This window comes from Talaromyces marneffei, chromosome 5 (assembly GCF_009556855.1).
Source record: "Talaromyces marneffei chromosome 5, complete sequence".
NCBI lineage: Eukaryota > Fungi > Ascomycota > Eurotiomycetes > Eurotiales > Trichocomaceae > Talaromyces > Talaromyces marneffei.
The window spans coordinates 2,072,205-2,095,799 of NC_072352.1; the positions used below are offsets into that span (position 1 = coordinate 2,072,205).

At 46.5% G+C, this 23,595-nt stretch overlaps 11 protein-coding genes across 11 annotated transcripts; 5 read left to right on the forward strand and 6 right to left on the reverse strand.

Moving 5' to 3' along the window:
* Positions 1-224: 224 nt before the first annotated feature.
* EYB26_007068 (uncharacterized protein) lies at positions 225-1,518 on the forward strand (the record flags this gene model as incomplete). Its single annotated transcript, XM_054266340.1, has 2 exons — positions 225-422; positions 478-1,518. 2 exons carry the CDS (start codon positions 225-227, stop codon positions 1,516-1,518), a joined length of 1,239 nt encoding a protein of 412 aa, XP_054122315.1.
* Positions 1,519-4,121: 2,603 nt separating this feature from the next.
* EYB26_007069 (uncharacterized protein) lies at positions 4,122-7,144 on the forward strand (the record flags this gene model as incomplete). Its single annotated transcript, XM_054266341.1, has 3 exons — positions 4,122-5,172; positions 5,235-5,458; positions 5,513-7,144. 3 exons carry the CDS (start codon positions 4,122-4,124, stop codon positions 7,142-7,144), a joined length of 2,907 nt encoding a protein of 968 aa, XP_054122316.1.
* Positions 7,145-8,002: 858 nt separating this feature from the next.
* Positions 8,003-9,648, reverse strand: EYB26_007070 (uncharacterized protein; the record flags this gene model as incomplete). The annotated part of the gene is made up of 3 exons (XM_054266342.1): positions 8,003-8,032; positions 8,084-8,236; positions 8,290-9,648. 3 exons carry the CDS (start codon positions 9,646-9,648, stop codon positions 8,003-8,005), a joined length of 1,542 nt encoding a protein of 513 aa, XP_054122317.1.
* A 1,793-nt stretch (positions 9,649-11,441) lies between these two features.
* On the reverse strand, positions 11,442-11,858 carry EYB26_007071 (uncharacterized protein; the record flags this gene model as incomplete). The annotated part of the gene is made up of 2 exons (XM_054266343.1): positions 11,442-11,681; positions 11,748-11,858. The coding sequence occupies 2 exons, from the start codon at positions 11,856-11,858 to the stop codon at positions 11,442-11,444; spliced, it is 351 nt and encodes a 116-aa protein (XP_054122318.1).
* Positions 11,859-12,376: 518 nt separating this feature from the next.
* EYB26_007072 (uncharacterized protein) lies at positions 12,377-12,975 on the reverse strand (the record flags this gene model as incomplete). Its single annotated transcript, XM_054266344.1, has 2 exons — positions 12,377-12,771; positions 12,825-12,975. 2 exons carry the CDS (start codon positions 12,973-12,975, stop codon positions 12,377-12,379), a joined length of 546 nt encoding a protein of 181 aa, XP_054122319.1.
* An 875-nt stretch (positions 12,976-13,850) lies between these two features.
* On the forward strand, positions 13,851-15,054 carry EYB26_007073 (uncharacterized protein; the record flags this gene model as incomplete). The annotated part of the gene is made up of 3 exons (XM_054266345.1): positions 13,851-14,005; positions 14,077-14,145; positions 14,214-15,054. 3 exons carry the CDS (start codon positions 13,851-13,853, stop codon positions 15,052-15,054), a joined length of 1,065 nt encoding a protein of 354 aa, XP_054122320.1.
* A 653-nt stretch (positions 15,055-15,707) lies between these two features.
* On the forward strand, positions 15,708-16,780 carry EYB26_007074 (uncharacterized protein; the record flags this gene model as incomplete). Its single annotated transcript, XM_054266346.1, has 3 exons — positions 15,708-15,771; positions 15,869-16,211; positions 16,306-16,780. 3 exons carry the CDS (start codon positions 15,708-15,710, stop codon positions 16,778-16,780), a joined length of 882 nt encoding a protein of 293 aa, XP_054122321.1.
* A 239-nt stretch (positions 16,781-17,019) lies between these two features.
* Positions 17,020-18,012, reverse strand: EYB26_007075 (uncharacterized protein; the record flags this gene model as incomplete). Its single annotated transcript, XM_054266347.1, has 1 exon — positions 17,020-18,012. The coding sequence occupies one exon, from the start codon at positions 18,010-18,012 to the stop codon at positions 17,020-17,022; it is 993 nt and encodes a 330-aa protein (XP_054122322.1).
* A 694-nt stretch (positions 18,013-18,706) lies between these two features.
* On the forward strand, positions 18,707-19,297 carry EYB26_007076 (uncharacterized protein; the record flags this gene model as incomplete). Its single annotated transcript, XM_054266348.1, has 4 exons — positions 18,707-18,868; positions 18,936-18,993; positions 19,066-19,148; positions 19,208-19,297. 4 exons carry the CDS (start codon positions 18,707-18,709, stop codon positions 19,295-19,297), a joined length of 393 nt encoding a protein of 130 aa, XP_054122323.1.
* Positions 19,298-19,490: 193 nt separating this feature from the next.
* EYB26_007077 (uncharacterized protein) lies at positions 19,491-20,153 on the reverse strand (the record flags this gene model as incomplete). Its single annotated transcript, XM_054266349.1, has 3 exons — positions 19,491-19,915; positions 19,976-20,046; positions 20,122-20,153. 3 exons carry the CDS (start codon positions 20,151-20,153, stop codon positions 19,491-19,493), a joined length of 528 nt encoding a protein of 175 aa, XP_054122324.1.
* Positions 20,154-20,821: 668 nt separating this feature from the next.
* EYB26_007078 (uncharacterized protein) lies at positions 20,822-22,971 on the reverse strand (the record flags this gene model as incomplete). Its single annotated transcript, XM_054266350.1, has 5 exons — positions 20,822-21,275; positions 21,329-21,589; positions 21,645-22,018; positions 22,080-22,551; positions 22,655-22,971. 5 exons carry the CDS (start codon positions 22,969-22,971, stop codon positions 20,822-20,824), a joined length of 1,878 nt encoding a protein of 625 aa, XP_054122325.1.
* Between the last annotated feature and the right edge of the window lie 624 nt (positions 22,972-23,595).

Here is a 23,595-nt window from a genome sequence, read left to right on the forward strand (position 1 = left end):
CTAGGCTACCACGCTCTTTAATTGCCTTCCAACTACTTACAATCATTAATTTAATCCAACGACTGTCACTCTCTTCTTCCTTCGTCAACACAAGTGATACACAGGCTTGTTATCATCAACAGGATTTCTTCGCTTCCGTACCGCATCCTCGTCAAAACAGAAAAGTCTTCAGATCCTCCTGCCGGTCAGCTCGAGACAGTTTTCTATAAAATCATTCCTCAATCATGGCTGCCATTCGTCCTTCTCACCAGACGTGTGACACCTTCTTCGTCGAAACTGACGATGTCCGTCCTCGCTTCGATGCCAAGGAACAAGCAAGACTCATTGCTCGTGAGCGTCAGTACGCAATTGCAGATCAGCTCTCTGCCCAGGCAAGGGAGGAGTATCTCGATGATTGCTTGCAGCATATGCTTGACATGGATGTATGTTGCGGAACTCCTACTCCTCTCGGCTTACCCCTAACTGATCGTTTTCTAGACTGCCACTCTCCCCGATGTCGAATCTATTGACATTCAAACCGAGATCCAATGGTTCATGCGTCCATATCTCCTAGACTTTCTCATCGAAGCACATGCGGCCTTCCAGTTGCAACCCTCCACATTGTTCCTTGCAATCAACTTGCTTGATCGGTACTGTTCAAAGCGTGTCGTCTACAAACGTCATTACCAGCTCGTGGGCTGCTCTGCCCTCCTAATTGCTGCCAAGTATGGTGACAAGAAGGAGCACGTGCCAACCATTCGTGAGCTCAAATCCATGTGCTGCTCGCTTTACGATGATGATATGTTTCTCCAGATGGAGTGGCATGTGTTGCAGACGCTTGGCTGGACGATCGGTCACCCAACAGTGGATAGCTTTCTGAACATTGCGCTGGTGGACATGCAGTACGACCCTGAAGTCGAGCATCTTGCCCTCTACATTTTAGAGATCTCGCTCTTCCACCGAGAATTCGTATCCAAGCCTTCTGCAGATCTTGCTAAGGCTGCTCTTGCTCTAGCGAGGTGCATCCTTAACCGTCGTCAGCCGGAGGCTACTGAATGGGCCGCCACATATGATCCTAACACCTTGGTTGGTCTGTCTCAACAATTGCACTCGCCTTCTCAGGTGTTGTACCGCAAGTACTCGTCCGCACACTACTCCAGGATCTCGAAACTTCTGGACAATTTCCTCGCTCGTCAGGCTGCCATTGCCAGCGGTGCTTATGCACCTCCTTCCCCACCAACCGATGTCGCCGAAGAATCAAAGACTCAGTACGCCGGTCAAGTTGGCCTTTCGACTCCACAGAAGCCCCATGGAATGCCACCACATGGGTACCTCACCCCTCCTATCACTCCAGAGAACGAAGGATTCAATCCCAATGCTACTTCTGCGGATACGAACAAACAGGCAGCAATTACTGTCTGCCCTTCATCGCCTACTCCTGCGAGCGTCTCTTTCAACGATACCCAGATGTACGACGCCGAACCAGTATACGTTCAATATGCTCCCACCTCCCATGTCGGGTATACCACTGCGTTTTAGCGGTGTCCTTCTAAGCGGCTAGAGTGATAACTCACCATCATCAGTCAACTATAATCACCAGTGATCAGAGATATCTCAACCTTTCCTGATTCGGACGTGCATATTTATCACGACCGGTGTGCCATGGTTTGCTTCAACCCGTGACATAAAAATCTGCACGAGCGAGTCGATTGGATCTATTTTTTCCGCTTTTCATCATACAAGGGCCCGGACGGATTGCATTTTTTATTTCATCCTAGAATATTAACATACCCCTTTTCACTTGCCATTATCATCATCCATCATCTGTTTGTGTGTTTTTAGATCTGGCATTGCGAGCGCGAGTCGTTTCTGATACAAAAAAAAATTCATTTCTCTTCTTATCATACCTTTTTTGTTCTTTTTCTCTTGCTCAAATCTCCATACCTGTCCTTCTAGCGTTCCGCGTTGAGTCATTTTCTCACCATCCATTCACAGGACCTTGCTCTACCAAATGAGACTGTCCCTGTCTGTCATCATTATCATTACCATACCAATATCATCGGCGGCGTTCGAGAAACCCTCCGCATTGATTATATTCACACTATTCACACCTTCATTTTGAGTGGCTCTACTCTTCCTCTCTCTCTATCTCTTGCTACAACAAAACCAGTTTCCATTTCACTTGATAATCCTCTTTTCTTTTTTCTCTCGAACTTACAAGCGTTGTTTGAAGTTACAACTTTTTGTGGTCTCCTGGTACGCGTGGAAGCGGATACCTAAGTTTCTGTGCTGGATAAGGGAGGAGATACCTATATTATGAGAAGAGAAATTTAATGCATTTCATTCTCTTGAGGAAATAGTAACTATGATGTAGCCTAGTAATGATGGTTTGTCGGTGGGAGAAGGCGTATTCTTAAAATCTTTGCCCAGTAGGCCGTCCCAGGCAAACAGATAAGGTGGTGAGTTGGAGTCCCGAAGCATCAAGGCATTGTCACACCCCTGAGCGCCTGTCTGCTTCGGCGGGGCTTAACGGGGGTAGTCGCCCGAGGGAGGTCCCCACCGCCGCTGAAACCCCCGCCGAAGCACCCTAACAAAGGTTGTTGAGCAATAACAGTGTTTGGCCATACCCAAGGCCCCCTTAGCTAAGTACTGTACCGTACAGTAACCAACTATCTACGGAGTAGGCAGGAATTAACTAGCACTGCCCCGGAGGCACCTCAAACAAGGCAGCCAACAAAACCCAAATCATGGAATACGTGCTATGTATGTGCTCAATGCCCCGTACTTAAAAAAAAAAAAATTGAAAGATTGAGCGGTCTAGCATTTGTCATTTCCTGATGGTCTTTCCAGGCTCCCTCCTCCCCCCCTTTTTTTTGTGTTATCTCTGTACGAGTACTCCGTGAGCCCCGTGGTGCATGTAGTGTAGTGCAATGCAGATCCGGCGATACATGTTAGTACGATGTACTGTACTGCTAGTATCATGTGCTACCAGTGATATTTCCGGTCTAGTGGTAACTAGGTATGTTGTATCGTATTGTGATACGTTGCTCCGACTTCAAATGTTTATTTGAGTTTGGGTCTATGTAACCATCGTTTTAAGGGTAGTTATATGAGGCATCAGACAGATGTACGTACATGTTTGTGTTACTTGCTAGTTATGTCCTATGACAGGACTCTCGCGGGGAAAGATTAGCTAGTTAGCTGGTGTGCTCATCGTTAATGAATTACCTAACCTAGTGGGACTAACTAAGTTAACTATCTAACTAGTTAACTATCTATACAATTGAGGGGTGTTGTGCTCTCCTGCTAAGCCCTGAAAAGGGACCGTGGAGCTCATGTATGGATATCCCCCTTAGGAACCTATCGTAGGCAGTTGAAACTATTGATTAGGTTATTTGCATGTGAAGCGGTGCTTGCGATAATTTTTATAGTATGTTTATATGGTTGCATGCTCGTCGTTCTTCGGATTGATTTGGTAAATTGCGAGGAATGTTAATTTTGCTCTCTCTGAGAAATGATATATATTGATCGATTCCCGTCTACGTGGAGAGTTAATGACAAGATATGTGACACTGGCATCAATCGAAGCACGAAGGAAGCAGAGGTATAGGCAAATAACAGTTATCCAATATTTGATATCAAATTCCATAAACGATCAACCCAACCATCATCAATATATGTGCAGATAAAGTATGGCCAGCAAAGATCAGATGAAGATATACAATCTGATCTCTGATTGGCCCAAGCTTAAAGCTCGAGTCCGGCACTGACGAAGGAAAGTTTAGCCGTGTTCACGTGACTGATAAGGCCCGCGAAAAACTTCCATTTGAAAGAAAAATAATTTTGATTATCCGCTGAATTTTGTATCTAGCTTCTCTACCTTATCGATCGCATTCATTTGACTGTTCTTTGACGCGACTCTTTCAGATCTCTTAAGTACTTTTTTTTTTTTTTTTCAAATGGCTGTCATTGTATAATTATACCCCATTTGAGTTGTCTCTCAGCTCAGTCGAGCAGGGAGATTGTGCTTGGTTTCACTGTCTCTTGTTTCGTTGGACGAGAACCGGATATAAGACGAAAATCGACGCAGACCAATCCAGCCATAAGAAACAAACAAGAAAAAGAAGAATAATCCCAAAAAAATGGAGCTCCATCGCTGCCGTTTCGTTCCCTACAATCCCCAAGCTATCAATGCCCTCGAATTCTCGCACCCCCCCTCCTCCAAAGCCGCCGGCCAAGGCGCGCAAACTCTTCGTCTCGCCGTCGGTCGAGCAAACGGCGACATCGAGATCTGGAACCCATTACGTGGCGCCTGGTTCCAGGAAACCATTATCCGTGGCGGTAAAGGTCGGAGTATTGAGGGTCTCGCATGGACGCTAGATCCGTCCGAAGATGCGCCTGACGGGAGTGGATTGAGATTACCGGGTCGTTTACGGCTTTTCAGTATTGGATACACGAATACGGTGACCGAGTGGGATTTGGAGAAGGGGAAACCCGCGCGGCATTCGAGTGGGAGTTATGGAGAGATTTGGTGTCTTACGGCGCAGCCTAGATGGGCTCCTTCAAGTGAGAAAGGTGCTCCCGCGGAAGGGGAATATACAGGTCAACATTTGGCGATTGGATGTGCTGATGGATCGATTGTGATTTTGTCGACCGCCGACGACGATTTGAGATTTGTTCGGCGACTAAATGCATCCGTCACTAAGAATGTGCGTGTGCTCAGCATCACGTTCCAAAACCGACATGTCCTCGCTGCCGGGTACGCCGATAGCTCTATCCGACTGTTCGATATTCGAAATGGACGTCTTTTGCGAACGGTGTCGCTTGGTCGTGGACCCATAGGCGGACCCAAGGATATTTTGGTCTGGAGTGTCAAATCCCTACCCGATGGTACCTTGGTCTCTGGAGATTCGACCGGCGAAATCCGTTTCTGGGACCCGAAAAACTACTCACTTGTGCAAAGGATACGGGGTCACCAGGCTGATGTGCTGGATGTTGCTGTTAGTATTGACGGGGAAACGGTTGTTAGTGGTGGAGCAGATCGACGGACGGTGTTGTATCGATTGAAACCGGGCAAGAAGAATGATAAATCGCGTCGATGGATGGAGGTTATGCATCGACGATATCATACGCATGATGTTAAGAAGTTTGCGGTATATGAGTCGAAGGATATGAGTATTGCTGTTTCTGGAGGTTCGTTCGTCCCTTTCCCCCCTTCCCACCAACCAAGATCTCAATTAACAGCTATGTTACAGGACCCGATGCATCCCTCGTCGTTCTTCCTCTACGCGAATCTGGAAAAGAGCATCATAGGACGCTTTCCAGTCTCCCTCAGATTTGTCAACTTGCCTCCGGTTCGTCGTCTAGGTTTATGATGAGTTTCTGGGAAAGGGAAGTCAGGATATACAAAATCGCGCCTGAGAGCGGAGCAGATGCAGAGAGCCAGAGAAATCAACTAGTCGGCAGAGTGTTGATTCCAGTAGGTTCCCTCGTCATGTATCTTGATGTTTCATAAGTGTGCTGACTTGGTTAGGGCGACGAAAACATCACTTCAGCCGCCCTCTCGACCGATGGCAGTCTTCTAGTCCTCTCTACAACGACCACAATCAGAATGTTCAGTCTCTCTGAAAGAGAAGACGAAGATGAGGAAAACGCATTGCATATCAAAGACGTCAAACTCCCTCGCCAAATCACCGACGACGGCGCCCGTAATGTATCCTTGTCACCGGATCTTCGATGGCTATCGATCATTCGACCAAGCAATGAGATATATCTCGCAAGATTGTCCGTCACAGACACCGATGCGGGCAAAGACGTGCAAATCAACCCAAAGATTCTGCGACTACAGCGATCATCTGGTCGAACACAGACGTTACGGGGTATCAACCAGGGTACACTCGGCGACTACGAACGAACCATTCGCACAATCACATTCAGCAGTGATAGCAAACTCTTTGCGACTGGCGACTTGGCAGGTTTCGTGGATTCCTGGGTCCTTGAAGACGTCTCAGAGCAGCCCAAGAAATCAGCCAACGGAAACACATCATCTGATGACGAATCCTCCGACGATGAAGACGACGTCGAAAGGATTATCGACGGCCAACGCTGGAAACTCCTCGCGCAAATGCCCTGTCTCCATTCTGGTATAATATTCATGTCTTTCCGACCAGCCACAAAATCCGCTGCAGAAGACCGTCTACTCATCCTCACCAGCAAACACCAACTAACAGAATACGAAGTCCTGGCCAGCAAATTCTCGGACTGGTCCCAACGAAACCCCAAATCGTGCCTTCCCGAAGAATTCATTGGACTCAAAGACCGCGCCATCGGCGGTGTTTGCGAAGTTTTCCAGGGTGCGCCGAAACTGCTGTTATATGGGCCGTCGTGGATGTGGATGTTTGATCTCACGCATGATTTCCCGTCGCAGTCCGTTGATACTGATGATATCAAGAGAGGGACTGCAGGAATGTCGGACGCAGCTCTCGCTATTGAGCTCGTACAAGCAGCCATGGGAAAGCGTAAGCGCGACAACGATAACAATGATGAACTCGATGAGAGAGACGAATTCGATGTCAACGGCGACGAAAATGAGCACTGGCGCAGAAAATACAACAGCGGAGCAGGGGATCTAATCCCCAGGTCCCAAACAACGGTGTCCATGGGCACGAAAATGCGCAAAATCACGGGTAATCGTCAGAATAGTAAGGGACAATGGATTGATGTTGAGAAACACCGTCTTCATCAACACAACAATGACAACGAGGGCGAGGAAGATAGTCATCCGTTCTTTGCAAATGGAGAACCGGATTTTGCCCAGCTACGCCGTCAGATCGCCAACGATACCACCGCCACCCTCCTTGATGAGAAGGAAGCAGATCAGACACCCAAGAAATTGACAAACGGCGCCTCCTTCGCAGTCGTCATAAACCAAACATCCCAAAACCCCGAACAAGAACAAGAACAAGAACCAGACTCCAAACAAACAACTATATTCTGGCATTCGTACAAATTCCGAGACATTCTAGGCGTATTACCGCTAGGCTCAACTTCTCATATCGATCTTGTTTCGACCTCGAGCAGAGACAAAAGTGTGGAATTGGCAGTTATCGAGAGGCCGATGTGGGATATGGATTTGGGTGAGAGATATGTTAAGGATTATGAGTGATCTTACTCTTCTTCTTTTTTCTAGAAAGTTTGTTGTTTATATGGGTGTCTGTAACGGATCATGTTTTGTTGGTCATCTTCGAGCGTTTCCTCTTTTGTCTTTGTCCTCCTCGTTCTTGGTCCTTTCTTCATCTTCGTCAATGGTCATGGGTGCATTGCCTATACATAGGTAGTTACGTATAGCATTTAAAAAGTTTCGATTGTCTACTTTTGTGACTGTGCGAGGTAATTGATGACGCAAGTAACTTCCATCATTCTATCCTATCCTAACTCCTATCTTACTCTGACATCCGTGTAAAACAAACAATAAATAAATCAAAACATGATTGATGAACCCTGTTATCCATTACATACCCAAACTCGGAATCGCATTTGCATCATTTTGTTATGCTGCTACGCGATAGTCGCTGGCAAATTGATCTGTCGAGTTGTAAATAATACCCCACTACCATACTCATACATGGGAAGCGATAATGCTGTTGATGCTATACATTCTGCTTTCGTTATGCGCTTCAGTCAAGTCGTACTCAATTCTTGCTCTTGTCGGGCGTTGTTTTATTCTGTCCAGACGGAGGTCTCTTTCGAGATTGTCTTTATGTCTGAGTTGTACTTGTATAGACTTGTCTATCCAAATGGTGAATCCACTTTCAGTCTTCATAAGACGCTGCCGATATGCTTCCGGAAGCTAGTGCTAACTCAGGGTCTGATGTATGACCAACAATCACATCTCTGTGAGCAGTTGGAGATCGTTTAAGGAAACGATGTTACGATATATTCAGATACTGTGTGCGGCTGATGACCATAGCATCTCTGTAATGCTTGATATCATGCCATTGTCGGAAAAAACTTCTTGTGTCGATTAATAACTTTGCGCAGAAACAACGGCAGGCTGACGACGAATTAGTAACAGTCAATTGATGGGATGTCTGGTAGAACTTACAGGACTGTTGAGCATGCTGTTTCGCTTGTTCCGTCCCTTCTTGATGTGATTCTTCAAAGCACTCGAGTCTAGAGGCTTGAGTAACTCAAAACTGCAAAGCAGCTCCGCAGATACTGACATTATGGCACCCCAGTTATCAAATTCGCCGCAGTACTAGACCATCATTAGTAACATATAAATTGAATAACCAGGGGTAGGGGGCGTACATTTGGAGCAGAAAAAACAGTAACCAGAATCCGGTCCTGGAAGAATTCATATCCATCCTCCACGACCATATGTGCTCGGCAAACAAGATCGAAATCGTGTCGTTGTAAAAAGTCCATAATGACCTTCTTGCCAAAACAATAACTCACTCCACGCTCGTTAGGCTCCCAATCTTCCTCCATATCTGCAGGATCGCTCCACAGCAAGTCGTTTAATAAACCATAGTCCGGCACGTCTGTTGGTCGTGCAATGCCTCGAATATCATCCATGTGAGAAAGACTGGGCGAAAGACCACCATGAACACAGAATATCTTTCCGGCAACAATCGCAGCGATGGGTAAACAGTTGAATGTGTCAACAAACGTTTTCCAGATCTTGATATTACATCTGCGTTTGCATTCATCGTAAAATCCGTAAACACGAGTCACATTTGCGCATTCGTGGTTTCCACGGAGAAGGAAGAAATTCTCAGGGTATTTCAGCTTATAGCACAGCAACAAAAGAATGGTCTCGAGACTCTGTTTTCCTCGATCGACATAGTCGCCTAGAAACAAATAATTTGCCGCTGGAGGAAATCCGCACATTTCAAATAGTCGGATGAGATCGGTATATTGACCGTGAACATCGCCCACAATCTTGACCGGCGCCGACAACTCTAGCAAAGCTGGTTGAGAGAGGAGCAATTCACGTGCCGCGGTACAAATCGCAATGATTTCTGCATTCTTCAGACAAACAGCTTTGGTAATTTTGGTCGAATAGCCAGCATCCAACAATCGAGAAATCATGTCATCCAAATCAATGGTCTTGAGCGCTCCCATTCCCATCCCAGGTGAAGTGCTCGTATCGGACCCCGCGGATGCGAGAATGTCTAAAATAATAGGGTTAATTTGATTCTCAGGCCTCACCAATATGGATTCTCCAGGAGCCTGCGGTGTGACAGGTGGCACAGAGGGTGGTGCATCCGATACTAGATCAACTTCGCCACTCTGTTGAGCAGCATCCACATCCTTGTGGCCTCGATTCAATGAGGTAGATTGTGAGGGAGATGGTGGGGGTTCAGGAGTTCCGGTGCGAGAAGGAATTGGATCATTTGAGACAGTAGACTGTTGAGCGACAGGTTGTTGCTTCAAACTGCTTGTAGACCGCACAGAAGCTTCGTCGGATCGATCCTCGCCGAAGCCTGCCGTCGAATTCCTCGGACTATCATTGTTCTTGTCGTTACCTCGGGATCCCGGAATCTTGGATCTGATGGAGCCTTTGAGAGATCGGATGGATTCTTTGGTATCGGTGCGTGAAAACGATGGATATGATTGCAGAGGATCGCCGGAGCGGTCTCCGCCTTTGGACTGAGACTGGCCCATTACGGACAGCTCGGGTTTGAGGAAGCGCGATCGTCAATCCTAGCACGGTAGGTGCCGTCTTCTTGAAGAAGGAATGATCGGAGCGTGCTGTGGAGGCTGTTCAGGTAATCGATAGCTTCCGCCCGACAAGAAAGATTTTCCCGGTCGGCGATAATGTAAGTAAATCGGGCAGGAATAGATAAGGTACCGAGAGGCGGTTCAGGTCGCGGAAATTGATGAGTATTAAAAGTTCGAAGCTTGGTTCTGATAGGGTCGGAGCATAAGCTGGCTGCTTCCGGCAACGACAGCTGAGGATGAACTACCGGACTAGCAGGTGGAGTGTCAGCCTGGAACGATAGCAACACCATATAAATAGCGCTGAACATGACGGCAAAATAAATAAAAGCAAAAACAATAGCGGATGAATCCGTGCACAGGAGACAGCATCGGGGGCAAATCGTGTAAGAGACTTCGCCGTGAAGCTTCATTTCCAACGGGAGCATGTGGACATGCAGGTTGACAGTCGCATCACATGAAAGCTTACCGAAACAGGAGGCGAGCCAAGAATCAAGGCAGCAAAAAAAAGAAATACTACACTATAACTTGCAGTAGAACTTCCGACAGAAAGGGATACATAACACAGCACACGTGTGGTTGGCATCAGCCATGCGGCGGGGATTGGAATAGCAATGAAATAACGGAGTACGGACGTCCATATGACAAGTGAAAGAATGTGCGTCATGGCAGGGATTTTGTAACACGAACCTCGGGATAAGCACTTTTGCAATGCAATGGATAGTCCCACAAGAGTCAGACTGTCGGACGATAAAATTGTTCTGATCGTGCTGTCCACGATTGCAATGATCTGTGGCAGGTTGGATTGTTGATGATATAAGTCTGGGAAAGAGAGGTTTGAGTTGAGTTGAGATGGACGTATCTACGAGATGCTGGATCGCCGTTTCTGTCTGAGATTGGCCTGGTCTGCTTATGTAAACTGTCAGAGTTGCCAAGACCGGTCTGGAACTTGCTTCTCTGCGCGCTGATTGGCTGGAATGCGTCCCGTGACCTGTCCATGTTGATACGTCAACTGCGCTATGTTAGTATGCAATACGCATGCGTTACCGATAGATTACTGTGTACGATCATCGTCATGTGTATATTGTGTCAAGGTACCTCTACCTAACAAACGCCTCGTATCGCTTCGTATCACTGGGCGGCTAAGGAAGCTGAAGGTGAACACGTGAGTATGCTTGCTCCGTGTTCCCCAGATAGCCAGGAGTCTAGAATACAGAAGTAAAGTTCAACATCGTCAATCCAACAGCCAAGCCCTTGACCGCGAGTATCTAGTGGATCTCGCTTATTCGACAATGCCCATGACCCGAATCTAGCTGCATAAGAAGACAAGAGACATCGTTGAATTGTATACATATAGATGTATGTCTGTCAATGCGTATGTGGTCCTGTTAACCACTCATCTTGCGTTCCGATTTCTTCCATATGGATGAGATCGCTGCGCCATCTCATGTGCCTGTTATGCATGCGTGCTTCAGTAGCACTGGTGAGGCTCTCATGTAGTGCTTTCTGTACCCGAGATTGGGTCTCCCCCAATTCAGCTCTGCCATGATACTTGGTCGTTTATCGAACCACGACGATCAAATGGATGGATAGTTCCGACACGCATGCATCTTGGGGCTGCCGAGATTATCGATGCGCGCAACCAAGCACCTGATACATCTTCATTGGAGGATTCTAAGCCGTTCCCTGTCTCTTTATCCCCGTATTTGTCCATATAATCCCTTCCCACCGGATCTATTCTAATGCATCACTGGCACCGTCGGCCGAATTCGCATCTGATAAGGGTTCTCCTCCAATTCAATCTTGGTGATATATTGTCCCGGAACAACAACCAACCCAATAAAACGACTGGTCATGTCCATTTTGAACTTGCCCGCCCCGTCCGCGGATGTAGATGTGGTTTCTGCCGCGGCGGCCTGGACGGCGCTTTGACTCGGAAGACGATATTCGAATGTGTTTGCTAGGATAATGTTTTGATCCTGTTTCAGGTCGAAACTAGTTAGAAATTGGTTCAGCGTTGGGAATGGGCTGGAAGATAGACGTACCATATCGGTGCACTTGAAGATGCCCACAAACATGCGGGTGTCGGTTGTGTGAATGCGCAGATTTCGTCCTAGAAGGGACTGAAGATAATTGATATGGACTGAATTGTCCATTTTGAATGATATGTGGTTTGCGTAGTACGGGCTCGTGATGTCCAGGTGATTGAGGTGTGGTGTTTGGAGGAAAAATAGTAACTACGTAGGTGAGAAACAGTATTGATTTGTCCAGAGAGAAGCTTCCCCACCGCCATCGGATTCCGCATCGCCTAGCTATTTTGCCCTACTATTACTGAAGAATTCCAATCTCCTGGTCAAATGGTAAATGGTAATAAGATGTTGATCTGATGGGCCGTTTCATTGTATGATTTTTCATTGCTATCGGCGAACTTATAATATTCCTACTTTGTTATATGACATGGATAATCGAACGTATAAAACAAATAACTCCCAAAACACCAGTACAACATGTCAGAGGTATCTCGCCCAAACGCCTGTCATGAACTATCTATTCAAAGTAAAATATATATATACGCTGTCAGTAATAAATAGGGGATTCACTTCATGAGTGTTGTCGAGCAGACAAATCAAATAGTAGATGTGAGATGTGGCTGTTGGTGGAAATCAAGGCGATATCACATCCAGCTTATGCCGCCAGTCCATCGCTTCTCCGGTGTATAGTTTGTATTCGGATCCACATCCATATTCATATCAACATCCATTCCGGTTGAATACGGAGTCGATGAGCCACTAACAGAACAGGATTGGTCGTATTCAAATTCAATTGGGTTAGATTGAACGGGCTCAGCATCGAGCTTCGAGACCTTGCTCTCATTGTTGTTATATAGTGTGCCGACTTTCGTGAGCGAAGAAGAAGCAGGTGTAGGTCGAAAGAATTCGAGCAAGGTCTGCTGACGAGGATCTAGAGCCTCGCGCTCTGAGGGTAGCTCGACAGATGGGGAGTGTTCATCGGATGGCGCTGCTGATATTGGTTCTTTTTGAGCTTGGTATAGTAATCTGAGTGTGTTTGCTAACCCCTATGTTAGTTTGTTGTTGGATGGCGGGAAAGTAGTATCGACTCACCATATACTGTTTGTTGGTCGGGACGATTATCACGGAATCGCTTCCTCGTTCGACTGTTCAAATGATGTGATACATCTGCTATAGGCTGCATGTCGAAGCTTCGGCCGTGGAGGACTTCGCTTGAAAATGAAGCTTTGCGCTTGAGAGACATGGTAGGGAAACGATAGCTGAGATCGGGTTGGTATATCCTATGCGTATTCAGCAAAATTATATAGGAGGAGTTATGATGTGTGTTTATGAAAGATGAAATTGGATCAAGGAATGCTTGCTTGAGCTCGTGGATATGTAGAGGTTGTGTTTGATGTTCACATTCCAGCTGTATATGAAGAAGAAGGCTCAACGGAGCTGGGGCTTAAAAATGAAGGCGCGGACAGACGCGCCTACCAACATGATGCCGCGCCAGTACACGCCGCTAACCCGAACAGGCCATATTGTTACGGTTCTCCGGATTTAATGGGTTCCAAAAGGGTCCTTTCCGACTATCTTTCGAGTAAGAATGGTAACTTATATAAACTATAGTAGAGCTGGCATGTTTATAGTCATTATCGAAATTAAAAACAGATTCCTTTACCAAAATCTCAGAAGATTGGGTTGTTGCCCACACGTGACGGCCGTGTGTATTGTTACAGTATCTCTGTATTATCAATACTCCGCCTTTCCTTGGTAACCGTGCATTCCACTTAATATGCCACCATAGCATAGACACCATTAAAGTATGCTAAGAATGCACGGGTAGGCTTCTATCTACTAATTATTAGTACTTACTCTTACATACTTTGTAAATCCAACCATACTACATAGTAAAAGGCACCTACGTGTTGACCAGTGGAACCTACTCCAGATTGGATCCGGAAACCGATTGGTTGTTGCTCCTTCGGCATGCCGAGCGCTATGACGACAGGCACCCCTCCCCCGCAATTTCCAAGTAACAGTAGAATCTACAGACAACAACTCCCTTACTAGCCATTTCATCTATCTTTTCGTTCTTGTTTTATGCGATTTCTGTTCTTCAAGCGTACAAAGCAAATGTCTACTCGAAGACCCACCCACGCCGGTTCCTGGTACGAAGATGACACTACAACACTGAAAGCTGAATTGGATGGATGGCTCGATGCTGTCCCTGGTGAAATTGAGCCGTTCGGTGCTTTGCCAATACCCGGTGCTAGAATAATCATAGGACCGTTAGTCTATAATTTCCCCTCATGTATCGTTTATCTTCGATGTCAAGCAAACTAATAGCTAATGAAAACAGTCACGCGGGCTATGCGTATTCAGGACCATGTGCTGCCTGGGCTTACAAGGCTCTCGACTTATCCAAAGCGTAAGCAAGCCTTGCATTTATACGTTAAGTCGTATTTATATCAAGTGGTAATGTACTATTAACAACAGCAAACGCATCTTTCTTCTCGGCCCTTCGCATCACTACCCTCTCGCAACAATCGCTTTACCTGAAGTAACCTCATACGCGACCCCCGTGTCCGATGAACCATTGCCTCTCGATATTGAAGTAATCGACAAAATCTGCAACGCCTCATCCACGTTTGAGATTATGTCCCGCCGCATCGATGAGCGAGAGCACAGCATGGAGCTACATCTGCCATACATACATCGTAAACTACAACTTACATTCCCAGGACGACCTGCCGCGGAGTATCCACCCCTCGTCCCGATCATGGTTGGAAGCACCAAGGCTGAGACAGAGCGTGCTGTTGGTGCATTGCTTGCTACGTATCTTGCTGATTCGTCGAATGCATTCATTATCAGCTCCGATTTCTGTCACTGGGGCCAGCGATTTGGGTACACATACTACGTGCCTGATGCACCGCAGCAGAAGCCACCGTTGCCGTTGTCGTTTGATAATCTGCCCCAACCACCTACCACCGTCTCTGAGGCCGAGGACGCTATACAGAAGGTGTCGGGACGATCACTACGAAGTAACAAAGAGATACAAACAGAGATTTATGATAGTATCTCGGCAGTAGATATTGCGACCATGAAAGCCATCACAACGGGAAGCACAACGCAGTTTCTGAAGATATTGAGATCGACCGGAAATACAGTCTGTGGTCGTCATCCTATCGGCGTTATAATGGCAGCTTTGGAAGCGTATGCTTCGGCATCAGGTGAGGAGGTAGGAAAGTTTCACTTCATCAGATACGAGAGGAGCTCGGATCCTGATGTTGTGTCGGAGAGTTCGGTGAGCTATGTGTCTGCTGTAGCGGTCATCTAGAGGTAACACAACTGGTTTGTGAATAACTGTGTTGAACCGACTTGCAGGATAAATTTCCTGAACAGACGTATTGCATTCTCATAATTGGTAGCCCAATACCAAACTCTACTTCTTGTGATTGTGTCGATCCCGTAGCCACAATTTCCTTATCTTTTCTTAGTGCATGGACGAACCACCGGAGGATCTGGACTGTATGTCAATGTGCGGTGAGACAGTTCGGCAGGGTCAATCATGCAATAGTCCTTAATCGTACCGCAGTTATATAGTGCAAAATAATCCAAGTCGGCTGTTGGGGCCGACTGGTGGTGCTGATCTGATAGTAATGGGTAAACAGTTTACCCCACCGGAGAACTACCCTGCACTCCGACGTCGGTGCTTTGCGACTCGCACTTAACCGACTGACTTGCCAGCTGTTGTCCTTCTCTACACGATGAGAAGTTGATTTATCTTCTTACATTATTTTTGACACTTCAATTTTTGTTGTGTGTATATTCTCGAACACATGGCTGTGTTTTGAGCTGATGAAAGGTGTTGGGTATCATGGACTCTTTATAGAGTTGGGCCTAGTTTGAGTATTTTCGGGTTGTTGCATACAATCTTGGTTGTTTCTGATCAGATCAATACTCTCGGTTACTATATCCAGTCCTTTGGATATGGCAAGGCTGAAAAAAGGAGGCGTCCATTCATGGGAAGATGTGCTCGCCCAGCGGTATCAAAGTATGCCTGTCTAGATTGTTCCCTTGTGTCTCGCCCTGCAAATGCCGTTGAACCATTGGACTTGCGACAAAATAAAACACTAATTGCTGATCTACAGATGACAAACCCTCCTCATTACCTCGCTACAGACGCCGCAAAGGCAACATTCGCGGCCCAGCGCCCCGTGGACTCGAGATCAGCCAGACGCCAGACCAACAACCGGAATGCCTTTTATTGAATAAACTACCGCCAGAATTGCGTCTGGTGATATGGGAAATGGTCCTTGGAGGCCTGCGATTACACATTATCCAAAGATCAAAACGGCGATTGGGCTGCGTCATTTGTCCTCAAGAGGATACATGCGACATCTGCCGGGGAGTGCTGCAACAACCGGTTAAGAGTACAGAGACGTGCTGCTCCAATGTGAATTTGATTTCGTTGTTGGTTAGTTGTAAGCAGATGTAAGTTCATACCTTGCAGTATCTGAAATGCCTCATTTCAATATGCAATGCATCCCCTCTATTCTTCATTCTCATCTCTTTCTGGAAAAAACAGTTACCGCGAAAGCATTCACCTCCTCTACTCCTCCAACACCTTCGAATTCAGCAACACCTGGTCCCTAGCCTACCTCCGACCCACCATACCACCCAACCAATGGACTGCAATCCGCAAAGTCGATCTTAAATGGGCGTTCCCGGGCCACTGGCTTCCCAGTAAGGACTCCGTAAAATCTGTGTACGTCTGGGCCGGTCGTCAACAATGGATCGAAACATGCAAAGCAATCTTACTCTTAAAGAATCTTGAAGAGTTTACGCTGCACTTAACAGGGAACTGGTTTGGGGAACCGATTGAGAAAGTACCCGTGTTTCTAGATCCGTTGAGGGATTTGCACCTGAGAGATTGGCCGGGTCGGAAGTGGAGGATTTATTTGCCACCGCAGCCGTATTATAAGATGGAGATTGCGAGGTTGAATGAGTTGATGATGAAGGAGAGGATTTTTTGTGAGGTATATGAGGCTGGACAATGCTGATGACTTGTGCACAACTTTGGGGTTCTGGGGTTGACTTTATGGTTCAGTATAAGGCTTATGAAAAGTTGATCTAGGGTATGGACATTTCACTTGTATATGGTTGGAATTAATTCTACTTACTACGAACTGTTTGAAACTACTTATGATCGATATCGAATTACTTCCCCTTGACTCCTGACTGCTGGCTGCAGAACATACAAACACAAAACACAACAAATCATGTTGAGATTTTACACTCCCTACTGCCTGTTCAGAGCTTCAGTTGCCTTCTTCATCTTTTTCTTCTCTTTTCTCTTTTGATTCTTTCTCCGCCACTTTCCCCCTTTGACCTTGCTTTCGCTTTCCGTTAGGTTCTTGCTCTGGGAAAGTAACATTGCCTTGCGCGCGCGTTTCTTCTTACCCTTCTTCTTTGAATTCTTGCGTGTGCGGTTGCGTCCTTTCTTCTTTGGCTGGGGTTTCTTGGCGTTTTGTTTCTGGTCGTCACGCTTCCCTTCGGTCTTGATCGTCGAAGCTTTCGGTTCTGCTAGAGCAGAGGGCGGTTCCATAGGTGGAGTAATGACTATCGATGGAACATCAACAACTTGCTCTATTTCGTCTTCTGAGCGCGACTCTGAGTGTGCTTTACTATCCTCAAGAACATTGACCTTCACAAGAATCCTAGTCCTCATCTCTTTCAAAAACGCTTTGTACTTCGCCTTCAACTCCGCAGGCATCCCGCGACTCTTATACTCATAGAAAACATTTCGACCGTCCTCAAAGTAAATTTTCTCCGTGCCCCTATTCAACAGGCAAATCGCCACATACCGAATGGCATAATTGATAATCGAGACCGCCTTTTTCACTGAAAGATCCGCCTCGAAATATATGCGACTGGCGTCCACAACATACTCTGCCCACTCTCGACTCTTGATAGCTGGACGCCAAGTGTGGCCAGAATCTTGGGGTTGATTGAAAACCTTCATCCAGAAAGGGGAGTCGCGTTGGAGTTGCATGTGGCGTTCAAAGCACCCTTCTGGGAGGCGTATGACGCCCTCTATGAGTTGTTGCTGTATGATGGCTTTGACTTGTTGGATAGACATGCTGAATGATGACTCCTTGGGCACGTCGTCGTCTTCTCTGTCCTGAATTTCCGTCGTGGTGCTGAGTGTTGCATTACTTGACTCGTTGTGGCTATCCTGGTTGATCTGGTTGTCCATGAGGATGCTCTTGCTGGTGTTGCTGGGTGAAGTCATTGGACCTTGTGCGATCGAAGCCTTGGTATTTTGACTTTACTCTGTAGAGTACTGTCCAGATTCACCATAATGGAAAATAATACAGGATGGCGAGACTGTATCAAGCCAATTGTCTTGCCGTGCTGCTTGATATGTGCTGTCAAATCTATCAATGCTAGATAGAGGGTAGCTGCAAGTCGAATGAAAGTGAGAAGGATGCGAAGTCCGGTAAGGAGAGGGAAAGAACGTCGAGGGAGTACAAACAAAGGTTTGTCTAGGACAAGACATCCCACGTCATACCCCAAACGGATTCTTTTGGGGCATGCTTCCAGGCAAGCAAGTGCATCAGGAGTCAACATTGAAATTTGCCGGGCGTCGAGTCGAGGCTACCGAAAAGCTATACGGCCTAGTGCTTTTGTTGAGTGTACATAAAATTGCCTGAGCTGTCATACATATACGCTCTGTTCTGTATGCTCGTTATTGCAAGTTTCCAAAATAGGTAGGAACCAAGCACATGTCGTCTGGTATCCGTATTACACGACTCCATGTAAAGTATTACCATACAGTACCATACCGTCTTTCACCGCCCGCGCAAACACGTCATGCAAGCTCTATCAACCACCTTCTTTCTTATCCAATTTTCTAACAAGATTTATACATATTCGAACTGTCTTCTCTCGCATATTTATCCTCTCTAATAACACATAATTACAACATGCTCCCCCGATTATTAAATATAAAGCCGTCTCCGCGGCTTTTCGCATCAATTGCTCCCAGCAGTCAATCGGTAGCTGCGAACACTTCTACACCTAAACAATCATCAACAGCGAGCAAAAAACCTTCAAGATTAAGAAAGCCGGCTCTAAGTCTTGACCAGGTATATATAGCTTCCTCTGAATGCAATCTAACGAGGAGGGCAGTAAGCTGATTTGATATATGTACAGTTCATTCAAAGACAAAGAGTCCTCTCATTTTGGCGCGAGATTATACGTGCTGTTTATAGTACGTCTCTCTCCCAACGAACTCCCAGCATTGAGATGAATTCGTGTTGCGTAGTTACTGACTCTCTGATAGAAATACCACCATCGCCAACACGGACAGAATTAAGAGATTATGCTCGTAATGAGTTTAAGCGGAATAAAAGCGTTGAGGATGTTGTACGTATTTTGTCCCTATCCCCAGGTTTTGGGGCTTTGATTTGCTGACTATGCGAAAGGCACATATTAGATATCTCCTGTCTGCTGGGAAGACGGAGTTTGATACGATGAGGAGGTACATTGATGAACTTGCTTCTATGAACCGGTAGCCATGGGTGGTGTCATCTTGTATAATATTTTGTGGATTGTAAGTAGTATAATAGCTAGCATACTTTGTTGTATATTGTAAGAAACAGATCGCATTGAATCAATTCTATATGTACAAATATTGAATACACGAGTGGAGTCGTACATGTCCTTCTTTCTTCTCTCCACAAAATCCATCATCAAATCAGGTCCGAATTAATCCTTCTTCCCTTGCACCAACGCCTTGACAGCATCAAGAATTCCCGTTCCCCTCTTCTCAACCACTTCCTCCGTCGGCGCCTGATTCACATTCTTATCCACCGCCCCCTCAGTCTCCTTCTTCGCCGTCACCGACACAGCGGCATGTCTCTCCTTCCACCCCTTATCCTCCTTATCTCTCGCCTCCAACTCTCTCAACCACGCATCCCTCTTCTCCTGTGCTTTGCGCTCCTCAACCTTTTTCTCAAATTCGCGGCGTTGTTTGCGCTCGGTTTTGTAGTACATTCCGCCTGCGACGACGGCCAGCAGTGTGAAGAATTGGGCGTAGATACGGGCACGGAACATGCGGTTCATTTCGACGGAGTCTTTCGCTTTGCCGGAGCGGTAGGCGCGGTAGAGAGCGTAGCATGTTGCGGCGCAGCCTTTACAATTACACCGTTAGTTGATAGATCTTGGATAAGAAGAGAAAGTAGGCAATGTACCTAGTGGGATCAATGGTTCTTCCTTTAGACGGCGCTTGAACTTTTGTATGGAGGTCTCCTCCTCGAAATCACTGCACATTTTGTTTCTGATAAGTCTCGTGCGAATTGGGTTGAGTTTCGAGTTTGAATATGGGTGGATAGCTTACGGATCCGCGAGTACATCGGCTTGGTCGGCCATGATTGACTCTTATAGTGGTTATCGGTTGAATATCAAATTGAGGTCAATGCAGATGTAGTCAGGATATTCGAGTCGTAAGATGAAGTTCCGGACCCGCAGGACCCTTTGTGTTTCGTACAGAGTATATCCTCTCGCAGTATTTTCGCAAAATGCTCACGGCGATTTGGATGACCTATGATATATCAAAGTTGTGTTGGATAAGATCAATTTTTGCAAGTTCGCATCGAAACGCGAGGTATTCAAGTAGGATGTGGAGGAGGAGGCATGTGGACTTTTTTTTCTGGAGCTTCGTCCGATCGTTATCGCCTTTCCGCCGGGGTTGGGTGATCATTACGTCGGATACATTACAATACATTACCGTATTAGCAGGTATCATATAACGAGTATCTTATTTTGATATATAGTTGCCCCCCTTGGCTACTTCAACTTGAACTTTTTGATTTCAAGACTTGTTACAAAGTATGTACATATATAGAAACATATAAGAGATTCGAGCCCGTCCTGCAGGTAAGAGACATTCAAAACAACGAGACCAGAAACATATCATCATCATAATTGGCTCGTTATAGATTTCATCATTTTCTCTTTTTTGCCGGGTTGCCTTTTGTGCTAAAGGAAAGGAGAGAGAGAAAGAAAATAGCAAGAAACATGTACAGCCAGTTAGTTATTTACCAGCTCACCTCCGCCATCAAAATTGTCAATATCTGCAGACGATCCTGCGCATCACCAACCTCGTCTTCCCAAAACCGTAACATATTCATCGTGCTCAAGACAGCTTCCTTCCAGCTCTGAGGCATCAAATCCTGTACCATTTGACTATGACAAGCCGCGAGTAAAATCAACGCGCTTCGCGTGCAGGACCGTAACATGAGCCAAGCGCCGTGATGTCGGTGCTGGAAGCCAGGCTCGTTTTTACGGATGCGCTCGACACACATCTGTAGGCCCTTGCGGGTGTATTCATCGAGGATTGGGTCACGGCGCCCGTAGTTGATGGTTTCAGCCATAAAGGGGAAGTACATCCACTCATAGCAGTCGAGGAGGTGGCCGCGAAGGACGAATTTGAGGACGTCGTCTTGTTCTTCTGGTGTATGGAGGGAGAAGATTGGTGGGAGGGAGGCCATCCTATTGACAATTAGATCGTGTCTTTTTATCTTCTACAGGGAAAAAAGACTTACCAGTCAATGGCTTGTGATTCAAATGCGGCCGTCATTTCGACCATATCCACGATCCGTGGAAACCGACCTTTATCTTGGTGTCGGAAGAGGTTGTATAAGATGCGGTTGGCTAACCGACGAAGTGCAATCTCTGCAAGGTAATAATACCAGGCTCGTGCAGAATCATCTCCCAGGTCGTCTAGTGGTGGGCTAGGGAATGAACTGGGATAAGACAGATCCTGTAACCCGAAACCTGGTAAGGATAACTCCATTCGAACCTCGCTAATCAAGGGTTAGTGATCCAGTCAAATCTCAATGTTAAAAGAAAGAAGCTTACAGCTCTGATTTAAAGCACGTCCAATAAATACTTTCTTGTGAAGCTCGTTCCCGTTGCACACCGTCGCCGATCAACATGTCGGCAGTCAGGGATCTTCTCAAAAAGTCAAAACCTTGTGAGATGGCGGCGGCTTGGACGAAATGTCGCCATGCATCCATGGGCTGTTGTATTGTCATTAAGTAGACACCGGAGTAGAAGAAACATTGAGCTTCAAGGACTCCGCTGCCACGCATCAGTAATCCGATACGCTTCTGTGAGGCTTCGAAAAAGACTTTGGCTAGTCCGAAGCTAGGGCTATTTCTCGCCATGAGAGATGTGTGAGGGTGGAGATCATGGAATGCTTCGGTAATAGATCCAAGAGCACAAACGAGGAGCTGCAGGACGGTATGAGCCTGATGAAATGGAGTAAAACCTGCAGTAAAGTATAGCACTCACCACGAGACAGGACTGAGCATCCCAACCAATGCCATGCAGACAGGCATGGTTCACATAGCTACGGATCAATTCAACATCCAGAATCGGATTGGCAATGTGAACCCGGCTCAGAAAGCTGTCGAGCAGCCTATTGCAGGACCCGAGTTCTAAGCTGTTAATCAACGGGATTGCTTCACCGACTGGAGAACTCATAGGAGAAGGTGGCATTTCATAATTCTTAAGGACGGACTTGATGTCCAACTGAGGGTCGAAGCGGCCTTGGAATACATCCCAGGCCAGCACAGTCTCAATTGTGACTGTACTGAGATCGGGTCCGAATTGTAGGTCTGGTGGCGGAGATCCATAGCTAAGAGCCGATTGTTCGACTGATGGTGGTGCTGGGTGCACATTCGCTTCATCCAAGGACTTCTCCCGGATCAGCTTCTCCAGCTGCTCCAAGCGATCTAAGATGGCGAGGCTTGCAGGATCAAAACTTTAGAAACCAGCGTTAGCACGAGCCTGTCAACCATCTTTTGGAAGTACATTATGAAAGTAGTACATGATTGAAAGGAAGAAGGAAAGAAAAGGGGCCATACGACGACAAATCTGTCGGACTCGTGATACACTTAGCACCCACTTTCTCGCAGAACGAGCACGACGGCTTCTTATTATCGCATTTCGTTCTTCGGGCTCTGCACACCTGACAAGCCCGGTTTGCCCGCTTTCGCGGATATGCTGCCGTCCCTCTGGGAGCCGGGCGCCGTCGGGTCATGGCAGCCTCTAGTTTGCTATGATTGATTTCAACAGCGCTGTCGGATCCTGATCCCACAGTTGTGGTGGATAGAATGGTTGCATTTTGTGTTGGAAACTCTGGTTCAGCAGCGTCAAGTAATTGTTGCAAAGAGTCATCCATCCTGACCTAATCCGCAAGACGAAATTAGGGAGTGTAAGTGACTAACTAGTACCTGGATGCGAATACGGTTACTGCATAGTTGAGGAGGGTGCGGAATATCGGGGGTGGGGCATCCTGCTCATGGTACTAGAAGAAGGCCGGATGTGAAATGTGAGATGACTTGCAGTGGCACAAATACGGGACTAGTCAGTAGATGGATAGAGCTTGCAATTCATCATACATTCGATGAGCATATTGTGTGGTGGTGATGATGATAATGATGATGATGATGTTGTTGTTGTATGATGTTGGGTTGTGGAGAGCGGAGGGAGAAAATCTGGGGAAAACGTGGGTAAATAACAGTTAACTTAGGCTCTTCTCTTAACTAACTAACCTACGAGTCCACCACCAAGTTGTACCAACCTTCTTTTCTTCTCAGTACGAACAATAGGCAACCTTACTAACTGACTAGCGCTTTGCTTCATCCAGTCTAGCCAACGGCCGGACGGAAGAATTAATTAGAGAAGGGGCATGGCCGGATGATGGATCCTTCATTTCTTTTTTCGCCGTCTTGGCAAGTCGGAAGGTGGACAAAGTGAGGAATCGTTTCGAGGCTTGAGAGTCTACAAGATATTCTAGGATTGG